At 44.2% G+C, this 20,417-nt stretch overlaps 1 protein-coding gene across 1 annotated transcript in view; it reads left to right on the top strand.

Moving 5' to 3' along the window:
* Window positions 1-1,114: 1,114 nt before the first annotated feature.
* ACE2 (angiotensin converting enzyme 2) overlaps window positions 1,115-20,417 on the top strand; it is a 51,757-nt gene continuing 32,454 nt past the window's right edge. Inside the window, exons 1-4 of the mRNA XM_047765825.1 lie at window positions 1,115-1,478; window positions 15,306-15,464; window positions 19,132-19,225; window positions 19,728-19,871. Of these exons, the coding sequence (XP_047621781.1) occupies window positions 1,293-1,478; window positions 15,306-15,464; window positions 19,132-19,225; window positions 19,728-19,871 (583 nt within the window). The 5' untranslated portion in view covers window positions 1,115-1,292. The remainder of the gene's footprint in view (window positions 1,479-15,305; window positions 15,465-19,131; window positions 19,226-19,727; window positions 19,872-20,417) is intronic.

The following is a 20,417-nucleotide window of genomic DNA, read 5'->3' as shown; positions in this document are numbered from 1 at the left end:
TGGCGATAATAAATATTGGCCTCTAGGTTTGTTGTAATGTTTCAATGAGATATTATAATGCAAAGCACTCAGTACAGTTCTTGTTTCCTATTCTACAATAATATGCACAACTTTGGAGTAAAGGGAAGTAGTGGAAAGACTTTTTTAGACGCTCGCCTACTGCCATTTCACCTGGACCTGGAAGACGTGTTTTTTCTGGGTGAAGAAATGTTTCCGCTGTGTGAAAGTTTCATAATCACAGTCTAGCCGTCCCATGAGCCCTACAGTTTAAAGCGGCTCCACTCTTTATCGATGACATTCCTGTCTACACCCTGGGAATGAGGACACTGGTCCGACTCCCGTGAGTCAAACCACTGACGTCTCTTTGAATTCTACGCCATGATCCATGGCTCTGGATGACCAGAACCGGACAAGGGCACACTCTGAATTTCAGGCCATGGGGAGGCATTCTGAGTTCCTTGTGACCTTGGCTGAGTTCTGAGCAGGTAAGTGCAAGGGATAGACGCACACAGTGAAATCAGCCACAGAGCCAGGGTTTAACACGGGCATCTGAGAAATGGAAAATGAACCTTTTTACGTTTTTCCAGGTTAAGTCAGGAGAGTTAACTTTTGCAGTGGAAGGTAGTCTTATAATTAAAAAAAAAAAATGGCCGTGGCAATTAAAATTCATCAAAAAATGATCTCCATAAGGATGAGGGCAAAGTTGTTTATTCAGGAAGGGAAAAGATTACCCAAGTAGAGAGTTCCTTTGAATATGAGTTTGAAATAAAAAGGAAAGAGGGCTAACTATTAACCGAACTGTCTGTGAAATGTATAAGTCTCAACCTTACCCCCATGATCCCTAATTCTAGAGTTCGTTGCTCACTGGAAAATACCCCCATGATCCCTAATTCTAGAGTTCGTTGCTCACTGGAAAATCGCGACACCTTCAGTGTATCTTTAACAGATTTTAAGGAACATATTAACCAAATGTACAAGTTTTGATTTGGCCATAAAGTTCGAGGAAAGCTATGGTTCTCTAGGATTAATGAATAACATTTGTTTATTTGATTTACTTTAAGAAATCATTCTAAAATCTGTTTACATATCTGTCCTCTCCGGGACGAATTTTATGTTGGTTCAGCAGATTGTTTACTGTTTTATCTTCTTCTTCCTTTTTTTTTTTTTTTTTTTCCGTCTTCCCTGCTCAGTGCCCAACCCAAGTTCAAAGGCTGATGAGAGAGGAAAACTCATGAGGAGGTTTTACTCTAGGGAAGTTGTTCAGTGGATGGGATCTTGGCGCACAGAGAAAGATGTCAGGCTCTTTCTGGCTCCTTCTCAGCCTCATTCCTGTAACTGCTGCTCAGTCCACCACTGAGGAACTGGCCAAGACATTTTTGGAGAAGTTTAACCTTGAAGCCGAAGACCTGTCTTATCAAAGTTCACTTGCTTCTTGGAACTATAACACCAATATTACCGATGAGAATATCCAAAAGATGGTGAGTTCTCATGGCGACACAGGGGTATTTGTTGCTTCTTAAAAATCAGGTTATTGCCCAGAAAATGAAAAGGGAAATCAAAGAAATGCTCTGAGCAGTGAGATTGGATGTCTGCCTCCCTATTTCTGATTCTGAGTCCCAGATGACTAAACAATTGACCTTTGGGTTCATTTGGGAAATTGTTACAAAATAATTCGCTGGTCTCAGTCCAGATTCTTGGAAACCAGTGAACAGGCTTTAGAAAGTTGCCACCATAATTCTCATCATAGTCAGGCTTTCAAAGCATTTCATGGAAATGCCATAAGTTATTGTGTTAATAATTTCCCCAAGCCCACAATGTCAACAGGAATGTCTAAAGACTCTCTACAAATGATATATTAACTGAAAAATGCAACTGGAGCTTTAGCGAAAGAGCTAGCTAGTAATTAAGATCGCATGGGTCGGGTGAGGTTGGCCCTGGGAAATTCATTGTCATGGAACTTCATCGTCATGGAGCTCTGAGGGACTTCCAGGGGGTACGGAGTCCACAGAGCCCTCCAAGGAAAACCGGAATTAAACCAGTGCTGACAAATCTCAGAGTGCTCTGGGAAAGCAAGATATTTTGTTTGACAAGTGCAAGGTTTCAGGAGATTTCTTCCCTCACAGATCCCAAAGCAGTGCTGGAAACGAAGCAGCATTATTTAAGCAAAGTTTTTTGGCATTTGTTCCAGCAATGCATTCCTTCAAAAAATGTAGTTCAGAAGCTTATTTTTTCAAATAGGAGGTTGCATGTTTAAAGTAAATTATTGTTATTCACTGGACAGATCAAATTTGAGAGCTGCTGCCTCATTTGAGCAGAATTAGGAGATTTTTTTTTTTCTTTTTAGGGCCGCACCTGCGGCATATGGACGTTCCCAGGGTAGAGGTCTAATCGGAGCTACAGCTGCCAACCTACACCACAGCCACAGCCACTGCCACATCCGAGCTGCGTCTGCGACCTACACCACAGCTCATGGCAATGCCGGATCCTTAACCCACTGAGCGAGGCCAGGGATCAAACCTGAAACCTCATGGTTCCTAGTCGGATTTCATTTCTGCTGCGCCATGACAGGAACTCTTTTTTCTAAACCTCAAAGAAATCCAGGAGATTTTGACAGCCCACTGTTGTCATAGGAAAGCTTTTTCTTTTTTTTCTTTGCTCATGTTTTGGTCTTAGCTCTTGTCTCTCCACTGTTGCTTTTTTTCCTCACTTTTGATTTCATCGCTGCTCTAGGTGCATGCAGTGCATTGTATGTTTGTTTTCATTCTCAGCCAAATGGTCCTGTAGGTGGTGGTGAAGGCTTACCAGCATCATGCCTAAGAGCTCTGGAGCCAAACTGCTGAGGGCCAAATCCTGGCTCCACTACTTTCTACCTGGGTCCCCTTGAGCTAGTTAATGAACCCCTCTGCACCTTAGGGTTTTTTTTTTTTTTTTCCCTCTCAACTATAATGTGACCCTCATATTTGCCTCTCAGAGTGGCTGTGATGACTATTAATACAGAGAGCCACCAGAATAGCGCTCAATGCTTATAAGCATGGGAGAGCAGTAAGGTCTCATGGCTGTGAGTGTGAGAGGGAGTTAAAATCGCTGAAAGGACATGTAAGAGTTCTGATGAGGGCCCAGATGCTGAGAAGGCAAGTTACAGAGTGAGATGAGGTGATGTTTGTTGAAATCGTCTCTGGATCATTAAGTGCTATCGCTTCTAAATTACACTGGTGGATTAGAGGAAAGGCCAGAAATGAAAGGGCATAAATCCACGAAGTGTGGTCAAAGTACACAAAGTGTGGGCCCTTTGGAGGAAAGTGAAAATATCTGAATGCGGGAAGCAAGCAAGGGGCCCAGTATCTCCTTCCTCCAGCAGTGGCGAAGGGTGCATCAGTGCCTGTGTGAGTTTACCTGCGGAGGGGGGCAGTGCCCAGGGAGGGAAATAGCTCTTCTAGTCTCTTATCACATGTATGGAGACCCCTGATGTAATGGGCACTGCAGCTGGTGCTACAAGAGGTACCAGGATGCAGGAAGCTGAGATAAGCTCCGTTGCTGGTAGCCAAGGCTCAAGAAGGAATTCGAGGAATGGAGGATTTCCCCAAGAAAGAAAAAAAAGAATGATCTAAGGTAATCAGAGACAGTAGGGAGGGAAAGCAGAATTAGCTAGGAAAAAACTGACTCAAAACGAAAAACAAAAATGAGTCTGAGATGGAACGAGCAAGGATAGAGTGTTCACGGTTGTATTGGCCAACTCTTCGTACTAGAAAGGTGATGCCTTTCAAAGCTCAAAAGAGATGAATTTACAGTAAATAGGAGGAGGTGCAATTTACGTTATAGGTGGTGAAACTGGTAAGCCTTGTAAAATTGGCCTTTTTTTTTTTTTTTAACCTAAAAAAGTGAGGCACTAATGAATCCGACTAGGAACTATGAGGTTTCAGGTTCGATCCCTGACCTTGCTCAGTGAGTTAAGGATCCGGCGTTGCCGTGAGCTGTGGTGTGGGTCGCAGTCTCGGCTCGGATCTGGTGTTGCTCTGGCTGTGGTGTAGGCTGGCAGCTGTAGCTCCGATTAGACCTCTAGCCTGGGACCCTCCATGTGCTGCGGGTGCTGCCGTAAAGAGCAAGAATAATAATAATAATAAAAGTTTTAAAAAAGTGAGGCATTGAAAACTATCACTGGGTTTCTGAAGTATTTTAGCAAATGTAAGGATAGTGGATCTGCTGTGGGTCAGGAAGGATGGTGCAGTGCGTTTGTGGACCCAGTTCTTTGCCCGTCCCTCTATCCATGCCCAAGGTTGTGTCACTATGTAGTGCCAGCCCACTGAAGGTGATGTGACTGTGTCCTTTGCTGTGGGACTTACTTTGGCCAGCGGGGTGTTAGGAGATATGATGCAAGTGGGGGCTTGGAATGGACCCGAATAACGGGGCTTGTCCTTTGCACCTTTGCCTTTGCATGAGAACATGCCTGGGTTAGCCAGCCAAAGAACGAGAGATGCGGGAGTATCTGCTGCGGCGCGGTGGGTTAAGAATCCAACTGCAGCAACTCAGGTCGCTGCGGAGATGCAGGTTTGATCCCCAACCAGTGCAGGGTTAAAGGATCTGTGTTGCTGCAGCTGCAGCGGAGGTTCCCGCCGCTGGCAGGGGCATCCTGGTTCACTGTTCCCGGATTGGGCGCTCACTGTTGCAGCTGCCCCACACCCCAGTGCACGCAGCTGAAGGGGTGTTGAAGACTATCCTGCTGGAGGCCTGGGGGGTCTCCGGGAACACTTCATCAATAGTCCTTGGTGACCTCCTGGTGGAAACATCTCCTCACCATAGCCATCATTGTGCTCTTGAGCCTTTTATTCGGACCCTGTGTAATTAATTGTACGTCTCGCTTCATTACATGCCGATCCGACGCGATGGACCTTCAGATGGTGATGGGAGGGGTGCCCAGTGTCATGCTTCGAAGCCCCCTCGCCGGTCCCATGAGTGGAGACCTAACTGCTTTCCCCTAATGACGCCCTTTTCAGCAGGAAGCAGTCAGAGGGGTCGTTGCCCCCCCCCCCCCCCCCCGCAGTTCAAGTCTCCAACTCTAGAGGTGGGGGGTTGGGGCAGAATAATAACGCAGGGGTCGGTGTAGGAGCATGGGCTTGATGCAGTCTTCGATATGGCCTTTGATTAACATGTGTGGCTGAAGGGCTCCGGGGAGTCACATCCCCACAGGCCTTGTCTACTCCAGGGAGTGTGCCTACAAGCAGATGGACAGTAATCCCCAGCCCCCTGTGACTCAGTCTACGGGACGAAAAGGGCAAAGAAACCATGAGACTTAGGGGACATTTCCACCCCATCAGACAAGGACTGATTACGGTAACTGGGCAAGGCCAATGGGAGAAGACCGCATCTTTCTGGACCCCACGTTGGTACCCACCCCGGACTTTAAGGAATAAAAACCCCTACAGGACAATAGAGAGGAGAACTCTTCTTCCCCCTCGCAGCTGTCCTGGGAGATGTTTGCTTTCCTATAATAAAGACTTTGCTTGCTGGCAAAAAAAAAAAAAAAAAGTTCTTGGTGAGTTAGCAGAAGCTGTGATTGGAGAGCAGGAGGCCCATACTTGCCCTTTGGGTGGTTGGGGCCCCTAGAGTCCTTGGGCAACCTGCTTCCCTGACTTGTCTTGAGGGCTGGGGGCACAGTGAATGCAGAGCAACATTTTTGTTTTGTTTTGTTGCTTTTTAGGGCCACACCCGTAGCATATGGAGACTCCCAGGCTAGGGGTCCAATTGGAGCTGCAGCTGCCAGCCTACGTCACAGCCACAGCAACTCAGGATCCGAGCCGAGACTGCGACCTATGCCACAGCTCTCAGCAACACCGGATCCTTAACCCACTGAGCAAGGCCATGGGTCAAATCGGCATCCTCATGGAAACTAGTCGGATTCGATTCTGCTGCACCCCGACGGGACCTCTGCAGGGTCATTTTAAACTGCTATTCTGGGAGTTCCCATGGTGGCACAGTGGAACGAAATCCAACTAGGAACCATGAGGTTGCGGGTTCGATTCCTGGCCTTGACTCAGTGGGTTAAGGATCTGGCATTGCCGTGAGCTGTGGTGTAGCTCACAGACGAGGCTCGGATCCTGTGTTGCTGTGGCTCTGGTGTAGGCCGGCAGCTGTAGGTCCGATTCAGCCCCTAGCCTGGGAACCTCCATATGCCGCAAGTGCAGCCCTAAAAAGCAATAACAAAACAAAACAAAAAACCGTGCTATTCTGTACCCCAAGGAGGGGTGTAGACCTCATCCCTGTCTCTGAGGGGTCTGGGCCACACTCTCCAACACATGCAAGTACCTGCACACAGGTCCAGGGATGAAGGTCAGTGTGGTGCAAATGCAGGGACATTCGGGGTATCCGACGCTGCCTTGTCTTGCCCCAGCTGGCTGTGGTAACTTGGACAAGTCACTTATTTTTGGTCTCTTGAAACGTAAGAGGGCAGACAGGCCCAGCCCTGAGTTTTCCGTGGATGATCACGGTGAATGGCTAAGTTCCACAGGTGGAGGATTAAGACACGTCAAGTGCATGGGAGGCCTTGTGCTTACTAGCATTTCTTTGTCGTGAAACCTTGATACTGTCCCAGTTTAGTGATGTAATTTGGTGAAAGTGAACTTGAGCAACTCAAAATGACATGTTTTCTTACATCCAAATTTGACACAATTACTCAATGATCTGAGCACCCTTGACAGGACACCAGTGGCCACCAGCTACACCCAGGGTGGGCAGCCTGGTGGTCAGAAACTACCACTGTTTCTTAGTGTGGCAGTTAACTGGGCAAAAGAGAATTCATTTTATTTTGGCTAAATCCTTTGGTTTGGAGCGATTCCATAGGGTTTTTAGATCTAGTTATAGGACCTAGGGAATATGGTGATATTTTTCTTTGATTTTACTATTGAGGACTTTTAACAACAGCTTTATTGAGATACGATTATGCACCACAAAATTCATCAAAGGATACACTTCAATGCTTTCTAGTATACTTACAGAATTGTGCAACCATCATCACCATCTAATTTTAGAACATTTTTTTTGGCTTATTTATTTATTTATTTTTTTAGGGCCGCACCTGCTGCATATGGAGGTTCCCAGGCTAGGGGTTGAATCGGAGCTGCAGCTGCCGGCCTACGCCACAGCCACAGCCACAGCCACAGCCACTTGGGATCCGAGCTGCATCTGCAACCTACACCACAGCTCATGGCAACACCAGATCCTTAACCCACTGAGCAAGTCCAGGGATCAAACCTGCATCCTCATGGATGCTAATCAGATTCATTAACTGCTGAGCCATGACGGGAACTCCTCATTTTAGAACATTTTTATCATCCCCAAAAGAAACTACATACCCAGTAGCACTCACCCTTCCCTCCCCCAACCCCTAGCTCTAAGCGACCACTTACCTACCTTCTGTCTCTATAAATTTGCCTGTTCTGCAAATTTCCTATAAATGGACTCATACACTAGGTGATCTTTGGTGACTGGCTTCTTTCACTTTGCAGGTTGCAGCATATCACTATTTCGTTCCATATTATTGCCAAATAGTGTTCCATTATATGGATTTTTCTTTACTTTTTATTGTAAAATTTTTCAAACACATAGAAAAGAAGAAAGACTAGTATGTTGAAAATCCTTTTATCCATCACCCAGCAATTATCAATACTTTGGCCAATTTGATTTGATTTTCGTCCCAACTCCACCTTTATTGGATTATTTTGTGGGAAACCCCCAACACCATATAATTATATGTTATGTGTAAATATTTCAAGTTGTAGCTCTCAAAGTAAGAATTTTAACAATAATAACAGTACCATGCTGAAAACTTAATAATTCCTCAATATCATCAAATATCTAGTCAATATTCAGGTGCATCCTAATGTATTATTAAAAATTTTTGCAACCTGTTTGTTTGAATCAGGATCTAACAAGGTTCTCTCCTGATCATTTTGACAGATGTACTTTGTCTCTTTTAATCAATAGAGTCCCTCCCTCATTTTTTTTTTTTTTTTGCTTTTTATTTGTAGAAGAATTGAATTGTTGATCCTATATAAACTCTCACTTTCTGGATTGGCTGGTGGTGCCCCCATAATGTTGCCTAACATACTCTTTTGTCCCCTGTATTTTCTGTAAAGGTATAGATCCAGGGCAGAGGTCAGCATACTTTTTCTTTTTTTTTTTTTGCTGTTTAGAGCCGCACCCACAGCATATGAAGGTTCCCAGGCTAGGGGGTCGAATCGGAGCTACACCTGCCAGCCTATACCACAGCCACAGCAACGTGGGATCTGAGTCACGTCTGCAACCTACACCACAGCTCACGGCAATGCCAGATCCTTAACCCACTGAGCGAGGCCAGGAATGGAACCTGCCACCTCATGGTTCCTAGTCAGATTCGTTTCTGCTGCACCATGACAGGAACTCCAGCACACTTTTTCTGTAAAAAGCAAGATAGGCATTTTTTCAGGCTTTGTGAGGCCTACAACCTCTATTCATCTCCACCATTGTAGCACAAAAGCATCCATAGACAGTCCATAAATGGGTGTGAATATGTTCCAGTAAAACTTTCTTTACAGAAACAGATGGTGGGCAGAGTCCTGATCTAGAGACTTGATCAAAATCAGGTTTCACTTGTGAGTTTTTTTAATAGGTGGAAATTTAATTGACACTAGGAGCACTGTGCAGGAGTATTGAGTTAAGAAATTAACAAAAAATTAGTTCCTGGAGCTCTGGGTAAAGAAGCAAATTAAAAAGTCTGTAGGGACCCTTTTATAACCAAAGCTCAAGGTGTTCCTACCTTATGCAGTAGACAAATAAATTTAAGATAGACTAAAAATCAAATAGAAAAAACAACACTTAAACTGTTATAGGAAAATAGAGATGACTCTTGGTTAGGATTGGCTTATTAAATGACTTTTGGTTGGGAATAGTTTATTAAATAAGAGACAAAAGGATCAATCTATAAAGGAAAAGACTGAGCAAATCAGTTGCATTAGGATTAAAAACAAACTTCCGTTCATTAAAAGACATCATAAACACACACACACCCCTACACACACAAGACAAGAAGCAGACCTTGAGAAAACATTTATGATACAGATAATTAACAAAAGATTAACAGCCTGAATATATAAAGGAATTCTACTAAGTGATAAGACAAAAATCCCCTGGAAAAATGAAGATATGAAAAGCAAATTCATAGAGGAGGAAATTTGAATATATGTGCTTACATACCATGTATATCTGTGTATATATAATATATATGTTTAACCTCATTAATAATCAAGTGGATAACATTATATTAACAATGAAATGCTGAGTTGACATAAAATCAGATTTACCATAATTTGGCAGTATCTATTAAAGTTGAAAATTGCTTTAACCCCTCCATTGCACCTCTAAGAATTCCACCTGGAGAGCTTCCCTGTATGCATAAGAAACTTTGACTTGGTTCTTGCATCTTATGGAATTTCCATATGGCAGGTTAAAATAGAATGTTGGCAATTTCATATGATTTACCCTAAAATGAGGATGTATATGGTAAAAAAAAAATGTAATACTTAAAAACAGGAAACACAATAAACATCCACAGAGGAGAAATTATTAGATAAACTTGGACTTGGTTATGTATTTAAATGTTACAGAGCAGTTAAAATGAATAAATTATATATACTTGAAAAACTGGAAAAAAAATAATGTTGAGTGAAGAAAAGCAAAAGGGTTTTCCTTTTTCCAACTTCGTTGAAATATAATTGACATATAACATAGTGTAAATTTGAAGTGTGCAAAGTGTTGATCTGATGCACACATACTGCAAAATGATCGCCATGGTACCCTGGTGGCAGTAGCCTTAGCTAACACCTGCATTACGCCACATAATTAGCATTTCTTTTGTGTGTGGTAAGAATATTTACGATCTATTGTCTTAGCAACTTTTGGGTATATAATAAGGTATGAATGACCATAGCCACTATCTTAAAATGTCTGAAGCAACTAACTATTGCAAAATATCAACATGAAAAAAAAATCCGAGTAGAAGTTTTCATGGTATTTGCTGTGTTACTTATCCTATACTATTATTTTTTATTATAAAGTATTGCAAATATATATCTCGTGGGATCCAATTTCAGGAGTGAGTGTTTTCCTTCCCTATGAGATAAAATTAAGAAAAGTGGAAATGTTTTTTTGTTTGTTTGTTTTTGTTTTGTTTTGTCATTTCTCGGGCTGCACCCACAGCATATGGAGGGTCCCAGGCTAGGGGTCTAATGGGATCTGTAGCCACCGGCCTATGCCACAGCCACAGCAACGCCAGATCCAAGCCACATCTGCAACCTACACCACAGCTCATGGCGACGCCGGATCCTTAACCCACTGAGCAAGGCCAGGGATCGAACCCTCAACGTCATGGTTCCTAGTTGGATTCGCCAACCACTGCACCACGACGGGAACTCCGAAAAATGGAAACGTTTGAAAGCCATACCCCTTCCTCCCATCTGAGAAAAGAAAAAATATATTTTTTCTTTTTCATTTTCATTTTTTTTTTTTGTCTTTTTGCTATTTCTTTGGGCCATTCCCGCGGCATTTGGAGGTTCCCAGGCTAGGGGTCGAATCGGAGCTGCAGCCACCGGCCTACGCCAGAGCCACAGCAACGAGGGATCCGAGCCGCGTCTGCAACCTACACCACAGCTCACGGCAACGCCGGATCGTTAACCCACTGAGCAAGGCCAGGGACCCAACCCGCAACCTCATGGTTCCTAGTCGGATTCGTTAACCACTGCACCACGACAGGAACTCCATATTTTTTTCTTTTTAGGGCCGCACCTGCGGCATATGGAGGTTCCCAGTCGAGGGGTCGAATTGGAGCTGCAGCTGCCAGCCTACGCCACAGCCACAGCAACACCAGATCTGAGCCACATCTGCAACCTATGCTGCAGCTTGTGGCAAGGCCAGATCCTTAACCTACTGAGCGAGGCCAGGGATCGAACCCACGTCCTCACCGACACTGGTCGGGTTCTTAACCTGCTAAGCCACAACAGGAACTCTGAAAATACAAATTTTTGATTCTCAAGGCAAAGCAATAGAATTCATATTCTTCTAATTTAGATTACCTACTTTGCTGACTAGAGTAAGTGTTTTAAAAATATACAAGTATCTGGGCGTACTTGAAAAGTAACCAAGGCAGTTTTATTAAAAAAAATTTTTTTAAATTATAGTTGATTTCAAGGCAGTTTTCATATTTGAATCTGAGATGGTTTTGAGGCCTGTATCTGGAAACTGGGCCAGTATAAGGGACCTGAGGGTGGAGGGCTCCCTGGGAGCTTGTTGGTCACTGCTTGGATGCTAAGGCTCCATTCAGTTTTTCGTCTTCTGTTTTTAGGGGACTCTTATACCTACAGGGGAAGAAGTGCTTCAGAGGTTGCTGAAAGGAGAGCCTGGAGGTTGCAGTGAGCCATAGAACAAGAGAAAATGAGATGTTAATTTTTAAATCTCAAACAACTTATCACCAGAGCATTTTAATTGTTTAAATGAAACTGGCATAATTTGGGTAGAGACCTCATACCTATGGCTTAAGACGAAGCTCATATGGAAACATTTAAAAGCATCATGAAGTCATTATATTTAACTTGCATATAATCAGGGCCCCAAAGAGCAGGATATCTTTTGGAAGATTTTATTTTATGTAAAAATTTTTTTTTAATTTTTTGTCTTTTTTTTTTTGCCATTTCTAGGGCTGCTCCTGCAGCATATGGAGGTTCCCAGGCTAGGGGTCTAATCAGAGCTGTAGCCGCTGGTCTACGCCAGAACCACAGCAAGTCGGGATCCGAGCAGCATCTGCAACCTACACCACAGCTCACGGCAATGCCGGATCCTTAATCAATTGAGCGAGGCCAGAGATCGGACCCGCAACCTCATGGTTCCTAGTCGGATTCGCTAACCACTGAGCCATGACGGGAACTCCTGGAAGATTTTAAAATATAATTTAGGATTTTACATTTTCAGTCCTCGAAATTACAAAGGATCTCTCTTAAGATGAGAATCTGGTATCCACTATAGTTATATGTAGTGGTTCAGAGAGGGTTTTGATTTTGTGGGGTTGTACTGAGTAATGTGATCTTGGCCCCAAGCCCCCAACAGTGGCTGTTGACACTTTTGCTCTGTTGGCTGCTGCTCTCCTGCCTTTGCACAGAGGCAGTATAGGATGTGGCTTATTTGATCTGTAATGGTTCCTTTTTGAATCCTACAGTTATGTAAATAACTGGATATTCTCCCATATATTCATCATTCAATTCCAAAAATTACAGGTAGCTATCAAGCACCAAGCTACTAGGTTGGTATGTATGAACTGACTTTGACTCTTTGTATAACTGCTAAGCTGTCGGTTTTATTTGGGCTTGGGAGCATTATGGTATGGCTATGGGATAAATTGTAAATACTGTTCAAAAGAATAGTTTGAGTTGGAACAGTAGGTCCTTAGGGGCCCGAATTCAATGCAACATAAAGTAATTTTTTGGTGATATCAAGTAAAATACTTGTAGTATGGTAGTGATAAATAAAAGAAAATAGATATCTTTAAAGTTCCCACATGCAGGGTAATAAAAAAATGTATTAAGACTCAGCTTTTTGGGGATTATGAGTTGCTTCGAAACTATATTGAAAAGAAGAGTTCCCTTGGGAGTTCTCAGTGTGGCTCAGCAGTAACGAACCCAGCTAGTATTCATGAGGATGTGGGTTCGATCCCTGGCCTTGCTCAGTGGGTTAAGAATCTGGTGTTGGCATGAGCTGTGGTGTAGGTCACAGATGTGGCTTGGATCTCATGTTGCTGTGGCTGTGGTGTAGGTCGGCAACTGTAGCTCCTAATCAACCCCTGGCCTGGGAACTTCCATATGCTGCACATTTGGCCTTAAGAAGACAAAAAAAGAAAAAAAAAAAAAAGAAAAGAAAGAAGAAAGAATTCCCTTAATTTGGGATCAAAGTTTTACTAGAAATTTTGCTGGACAGTAAATCATCCTGGATTAGATGAAGAAGGGTAGGGATTAAGAAGTAGGGAGTTAACAAATCCCACTAGGAACCATGAGGTTGCAGGTTGGACCCCTGGCCTCGCTCAGTGGGTTAAGGATCCGGTGTTGCCGTGACCTGTGGTGTAGGTCGCAGACGCGGCTCGGATCCCATGTGGCTGTGGCTGTGGCTGTGGTGTAGGCCAGCAGCTACAGCTCCGATTCGACCCCTAGCCTGGGAACTTACATATGCCACAGGTGAGGCCCTAAAATGACACACACAAAAAAGAAGTGGTAGGTTGCATAGATGAGACTGTGCTGTAGGCCAAACTCCTCTTTCCATAGCTCACTTCTTCTCAGTGAGGCATGTTATAGAGAGGACCAGAGTGTGTTGGATACATTCTATGGTCAGTGGTTAAGGGCACTAACTTTGGAGGTAAACCTATCTAGCTTGACACCCTGGTTCTAGTTGTGCGACCTGGACAGTTACCTGCTATGTGCCTCATTTCCCTCATGTTTGGTCTTATCTGAGACTTGAATTGGGTGAATCCACTTCCAAGCTAATGTGCTTTGTGGTAGCGTGCAGATGCTCGTGTGCTGCTGGACCGAGGTCTTTAGGATGTCATCAGAGGCCATCTTCAGTTCCTTGCTAGGTGGCCCTTTCCATAGTAGAGTTCACAACAGGGTGTCTTATTGCATCAAAATCCGCAAGGAAGAGTCTTCTAGCAAGATAAAAATTACAATCTCATGTACATCCTGTCACTTTTGCTGTATATTCTACTTGTTAGAAGGGAGTCCCAGGTCCTGCTCATGCTCAAGGGGAGGGAAGCACACAAGGGTGTCCCACCAAGAAGTAGGGATCGTGGGTCCCATCTCAGAGTCTGCCCACCACGAGATCTAGAACTCAGATTCTGGCAATGAGTTGCCAGCTCCACTGTGTATTTTTCTTAGCCCCTTTTTATACATATGAAAAATGGAAATAGAATCACTTTCTATCTCATGGGGTTGTTAAATAGATGGAATGAAGTAAATTCTTTTGTGAAGTACCCTGCACCCGTTTATTCCCTACCTACTTTAAGGTCTGTCTTAAGGTCCACCTCCTCCATGAGGATTTGCCAAATCCGATCCCTATGAGAGGAACTGCTTGACTCCACCCATAGTTTATACATTATCATATGTTCTTAGGTTTCATTAATGACACATTCATGATGCATATCTTATCTGTCTGTTAAAACTGTAAGCAAATTAAGGACAAGGACCTTTTTTTCCTGTAAGTGATAAAATAGCTATCATTTTTTAATGCTTAGGATGTATCAGGTACTCTGATAGGCATTTGGTTACTTGTGAAATGTTCTTATCTTACCAACGACCTTTTGAGATAAGTTCTATCATTACTCTCATTTTACAAACAATATAATTTGTGACTCAGAGAGGCTAAGCAATTTGCTCAGGGTCACACAGCTTTTCAGAGATGTCTGACTCCAGGAATGCAGTCCTTACTTGCCTCATATGCTACCTCTTGTATATGGTCTAGAAAAGTACCGTTTACTAAGCAGTTGCTCATTTTGAGCTTGGCGCATCGAGAGAAAACTTCACTAGATAAGTCTAGACAGGTCCACTTGCCTCCTAAGATTCAAGATCGAGGTCAGGTGAATCCTGGCACCATCACCGGCTTATCAGTTTCTTTCACTGGTAGAAAAATCACCTTGGGTATCAAATGGCCATGTTCTGGGCAACTTTGATTGAGGATCATAACTTAAGATCAGAATCCCAGGTAAATCCTGGCACCATGGAGCTCACTGCAAACTGGTTCTGATCACCATGAGGAGCTGTATTCCCAGCAAGCTTGCTCTGAGCTCTGCTGGGCTCTCCTTTTTGCGCATTCATCCTTGAATTCTTTTTTTTTTAAGTTAATTTACAAGGTTGTGATCATTTCTGCTGTACAACAGAGTGACCCAGTCATACATAGACACACAGCCATTCTTGGATCCTTGAGCAGCTCACCCGCGTCATGGTGCTAAGGCCAGAAATTCCAGGGCCCCACAACATGTATCGTCTGTGAGAATTCACTTCTAGTTCTGGGGACAGGACCCTTGGGAAAACTAGGCACTAGGCCAGAAGGAGAGAGTGACCAGGAGTGGCTTGGTCCCTCTTAACCTAAGCCTTGACCTTTAGCAAAGCAGCGAATTAAATCACTCAGTCACTCAGGAAATACTAGATGTTCCACCAGATGTTCTTTGGCCTGTATCTTCCGTTCTATCTGTTCAAGCGGTCCCATTCTAACTTTATTCATTTATTTTTTTTTTCCTGTCATTTCAGAATGATGCCAGGGCCAAATGGTCTGCCTTTTACGAAGAACAATCTCGGATTGCCAAAACGTATCCACTAGATGAAATCCAGACTTTCATACTCAAGCGCCAGTTGCAGGCCCTGCAGCAGAGTGGAACATCAGGGCTCTCAGCAGACAAGAGCAAACGAGTATGTGAAAATTCTAGCCCTGATTCCAAGAAGTGAACTATTCAGGAAATCGTAAACATGCTTATCACCCATGGCTGCTTCCTTTATCTGCAAAAATAGCAGTGCCCACCACAGAGAGAGCTCTGTGCCTCGGAAGGGTGGCCGCACAGTGTATCGTCCAAGCCGGAATCCTTGCAGAGCGAAGGAGGATGCCGGTGTGCTAGGACACGTGGTTACAGTGGGACTGTCAGGGCACTGTGGTATATATGGACACAGTGACAGAGGTCACCTTCTCGAGGACAAGGCACTCTGAGGGTACTTAGTCTTTGTCAGTGCTTCTCAACTGGGAGTAATTTTTGCCTGCCAAGGGCATTTGGCAATGGCTGCAACATGTTTGGTTGTCAGAACTGGAGGGGGCTGCTGTGGGCATCTGATGGGCAGGGCTACTGCTAAACACTACAGTGCGCAAGGAAGCCCCCATCACAAATCAAGTGTCGGTTAATTTCATTGATCACATGCCCCAAAATGTCAATAGTGCTAAGGGTTAAGCTGGAGAAGCCCTGGGAGTCGTCAGATCCAGCCACCCCCACCCCACTTTTAACTCTTTTTTTAGATTAGCGTATAGTGGACTTACAGTGTTGTGTCCATTTCTGCTGCATAGTGTTGCTCCCGGTCACACATATGTACACACTCTTTCTCATCCCATCTCCCACCCTGTTCTCCATCAAGAGATTGGCGATAGTTCCCTGTGCTGTACAGTAGCCCTCATTGCAGAGTTTCCATCTTAAACCCTAAGCTCTCCGTCCATGATGCTCCTCTACAACTTCTTTAGCAAGGGGCTGAACCAGCCCAGCTCAAACCACTTCAGTGGTGGGCAGTTCATCTCTTTCCGAGACATCAGCTCCACACGTGGGCCCCGCTAACCGATGGCAAGAGACTCCCTCCACGGAGAGTGAAGCGCCTTCCTTCCACGTGGCCCCTCCTTCGGGAGCCAGATTGCTCTCTCCTAATAATAGATTTTAAATACATGAAGGCAGATAATTTTTAAAAACAAGTTGAGTCTTTTCTTGTGTAGGCTAAGCATCCTTCACTCTGTCTTTTTTTTTTTTTTTTTTTCATGCATTGGTTTCAAGTCCCCTAACCAGTCCTAGTTGCTGGCTTCATTTGTCAGGATCCTTGGACTGAACGCCTCCCTCTGAGCGGGTTCTGATCTGCGCAGAGGTGGGCAGGAACACGACATCCTGCATCTTGTGCTTTACATCTGCTAAGAGAGTCTAAGACTATGTGAGGTTTTCGGTTTGGTTTTCTGACGGTCAAATTCCGTGGTTGAGTCAAGTCAACCTCACTGTCAAGGACGTCTCCAAGTAACTTCCAGCAAAGTGGCCCTGAAAATGATACCTTTTAAAACTCTCTTCTTAGGTAGGTGGTTTGTCTACATTCAAGAATGCCTAGGGAGTTCCCGTCATGGCTCAGTGGAAACGAACCTGATTAGTGTCCGTGAGGATTCGGGTTCAATCTCTGGCCTCACTCAGTGGGTTAAGGATCCAGCGTTGCTGTGAGCTGTGGTGTAGGTCTCAGATGCGGCTTGGATCCCGTGTGGCTGTGGCTGTGGCTGTGGTGTAGGCCAGCAGCTACAGCTCCGATTCGACCCCTAGCCTGGGAACCTCCATATGTCATGGGTGCGGCCCTAAAAAGACAAAAAAAAAAAAATCACTGAAATGCATGTAAGAGCTTAAAGTGTGTGGCAAGAAGGGGAGACTCAAGGATGCGCAAATATAATGGAGAGGAAGATGGGAGGTGGAAAAGGCAGGTAGAGAAAAAGACCAGGAAGGGTTTCGTGCCATGGTGAGGAACTTGGGTTTATTCCTTTGGACTATGGGATCTTGTTGAAGTGTTAAGCATGGGATCTATTGCATGTTTTAGGCGAATGGCTCTTGTGGCAGAGGGAAAGCATAACGAAGGGAGAACTAGGAGGAGAAGGGCAAACACGGCTGTTCCTCCAGTGCTTCTTCAATCCGCTGTCGGAGAGCTGATCGAAGCTCCCTCCCTCTTACCTTCCTCTTTCCCTCCTTCCTGCCTTCCTTCCCTCCCTCCTTCTTCCCTGCCTCCCTCCTCCCTCTCTTCCTTCTTCCCTCCCCTCTTCCCTCCCTCCCTCCTTCCTTCCTTTCTTCTCTCCTTCCTTCCTTCCCTCCCTCCCCCGTGCCTCCCTTAGTCTCTCCCCTTTTCCTGATCTTCCTTGATTTCTCACCCATCGCAAATCAAGTTTTGGTTAATTTCATTGGTCACATGCTTAGATGTCAGGGAAATATCAAATTGCTTATAAATGTTTATAAACCTCTGTTCTCTCAATTCTGTGCTTGTCACAGACTAGAAACATCTCTTTGCTGACTTGCCCCGGGCCGTGAACCATACGTGCTGTAGCACTGCTTTGCTCTGTTTCCTTTCTGCTCCTTTACCCTGTTGAACGTTGTCTCTGGGGAATCTCTAACTCACCTACTGGATTATTTGGGAGAATTTAATAAAAAATCTGTGCATGACCAACTATAATGGAAAAAATAAAAATCATTTAAAGAAAGTGTGCATGAATGCAAATAAATAAGTAAATAAATAAAAACCAGGGTAAAATCTAAACTCTTTAGTAAGGCGTAGAAGGCCTCTCAGGATCTGGCCCCTGCTTACCTCTCTCTTCTCCCATCTTCTGTGCCCCTCAGTCAATACCGTTACCCGAGTTTTCTCGATCATGTCCCCACTCCCTGTTAATGACTCGTCTTTCTCAGTTTCTTCCGTCTTGTAGGCTCTGTCCTCTACCTTCCTTCTCTCCTGGATCAGTTCCCTCCAAGACACAACGCTCATGTTCCCCCTCTTTGAAGCCATTTCTGAATCTTCAGGTTATTAATTTTTCCACTCCTCCCATATTGCCACATCACTTTTCGGCCACAGTTATAGCACCTGTCACACTGTTACATAATCATTGATTGCATGACTGTCTCATTGTCACATGACCGTAGGGTCCCTGGGGACCAGTGACTTGTTCATGTCATAGTGTACGTATGACAGAGTAGTTGTTCAGTGAATGTGCAGTCACTGAAGGCTGAATAGAACAAGAAATGTGCTTTTCTGTGCATGTGTGGGTAAGAAACATTCTTGAGATTTTGGTAGATCTGTTTTTGTTTCTGTTTTGTCTTTTTAGGGGCGCACCCGAGGCATATGGAGGTTCCCAGGCTAGGATTCGAATTGGAGCTGCAGCTGCCAGCCTACACCACAGCCACAGCAGTACCAGATCCAAGCCGTGTCTGCGACCTACACCACAGCTCACGGCAATGCCGGGTCCTTAACCCACTAAGCAAGGCCAGGGATCGAACCTGCGTCCTCATGGATACTAGTCAGGTTCGTTAACCACTGAGCCATGACGGGATCTCCAGATCTGGTTGTTGTTTTTTTTTTTTTCTTCAGTTACTTAACATATATTCATCATGTGCTTATAAGACCAGTCTACACTTAGTTGATGGTGGGGAAGTTTAGCTGCAATGTTCCTACCCTGCATAAAAGAAGAAACTATGCAGAAAAGATGTGAACTGCTGTGTTTTGAGGCCTAAAAAAAATCACATGGGTGATAGCACGTCTCTACATTAGCATCCTCTTTAGTAAATTTTCCATTTTAACATTGTGTGTTATCTTTCTCTTGCAGTTGAATACAATTCTAAACACAATGAGCACCATCTACAGTAGTGGGAAAGTTTTGGACCCAAATAATCCGCAGGAGTGCTTAGTACTTGAACCAGGTAGGCTCTGAATTTTGAGCAGTGATTCTAAGTGTCCCTTTTTTCTTCCAAGCTTTAAAAATGAGATTAATTCGCTGATGGCCTTGTGCCTTTCGGATGGATAGTCCAAAGAGGAGAAGATTCCACTTGTGTGGATTTCAGCACACAGATGCTCTTTTAAGTTTTAACAAAACTTCACTGTAAATCTCGTGACGCTCAAGTAATTTAATTAAATGAGTAGCTAAATGACGTCAATGGTTGAGTAGTATGCCCATGCATCTTTAGCTCTAAAACATGTTATCGGATGTTTAAATTCTCATTTTGTTCAGGGCCTATTTCTCTGCAGGGATGTCTTGGCACCATAGTGAGGATGAGGAAATTAATGAACCACGAGGTTTCATTGAGCACCTTTATGACCTTGGCGTCTGCCAGCCTTTTAATTGTTTGAATTCCGTGTAATTCTTTACAAATAGACATTTTACAAATGCATGTTTGTTTCCCTGTGGGTGCCTCGTGATCACAGGTTTGGATGAGATCATGGAAAACAGCAAGGACTACAGTCGGAGGCTCTGGGCTTGGGAAAGCTGGAGGGCTGAGGTCGGCAAGCAGCTGAGGCCGTTGTATGAAGAGTACGTGGTCCTGGAAAATGAGATGGCAAGAGCCAACAGTAAGTGTGCCCAGCTGTGCAGGTTCCGAAGCCCTCGGCGGGGCCGTGGGGCTATTTCTCATGGACCCCAAGCCTGAGGGGCATCCCTTAAGTAACACTCATCTGCTGAACAATTTGAGGAGAGCACTGGGGAGTAAAGAACGTGTATTGACATTCTATAGTTTACACGGTGCAGGAGTGAGACCCAGTTACCAAGTTTCAGACAGATCTGTTGTCTGGGACGATCTCAGGCCCCCAAGGGTTCCTGAGGTCATTTGGGGATTGATGGATTCTATTTATCAGAGAGAATCAGAGACAGAGACAGCATCTCTCACCTAAACTCCCATCTGGCCGCCATTCATTTTGAAAATTTATTTGTGTGTTTGCCTCAGGCTGGTGTCCCAGAAAGAAACAAATCAGATTAGTTTAGTCTGGAAACCTATTATTTTTTGCAGTTGTAATTATAATTATAATTATAATTCAAATCGTGTGGTCATCAAAGTCTTAATGGGGGAGGGCATTTCCATATGTATTAGTCTCCTGCCTGAGACGTGAGCTGAAGTTGAG

This window comes from Phacochoerus africanus, chromosome X, assembly GCF_016906955.1.
Source record: "Phacochoerus africanus isolate WHEZ1 chromosome X, ROS_Pafr_v1, whole genome shotgun sequence".
NCBI classification, from domain to species: domain Eukaryota; kingdom Metazoa; phylum Chordata; class Mammalia; order Artiodactyla; family Suidae; genus Phacochoerus; species Phacochoerus africanus.
The sequence above is the reverse complement of the archived record's forward strand: the minus strand, read 5'-3'. Positions and strand labels throughout refer to the sequence as shown.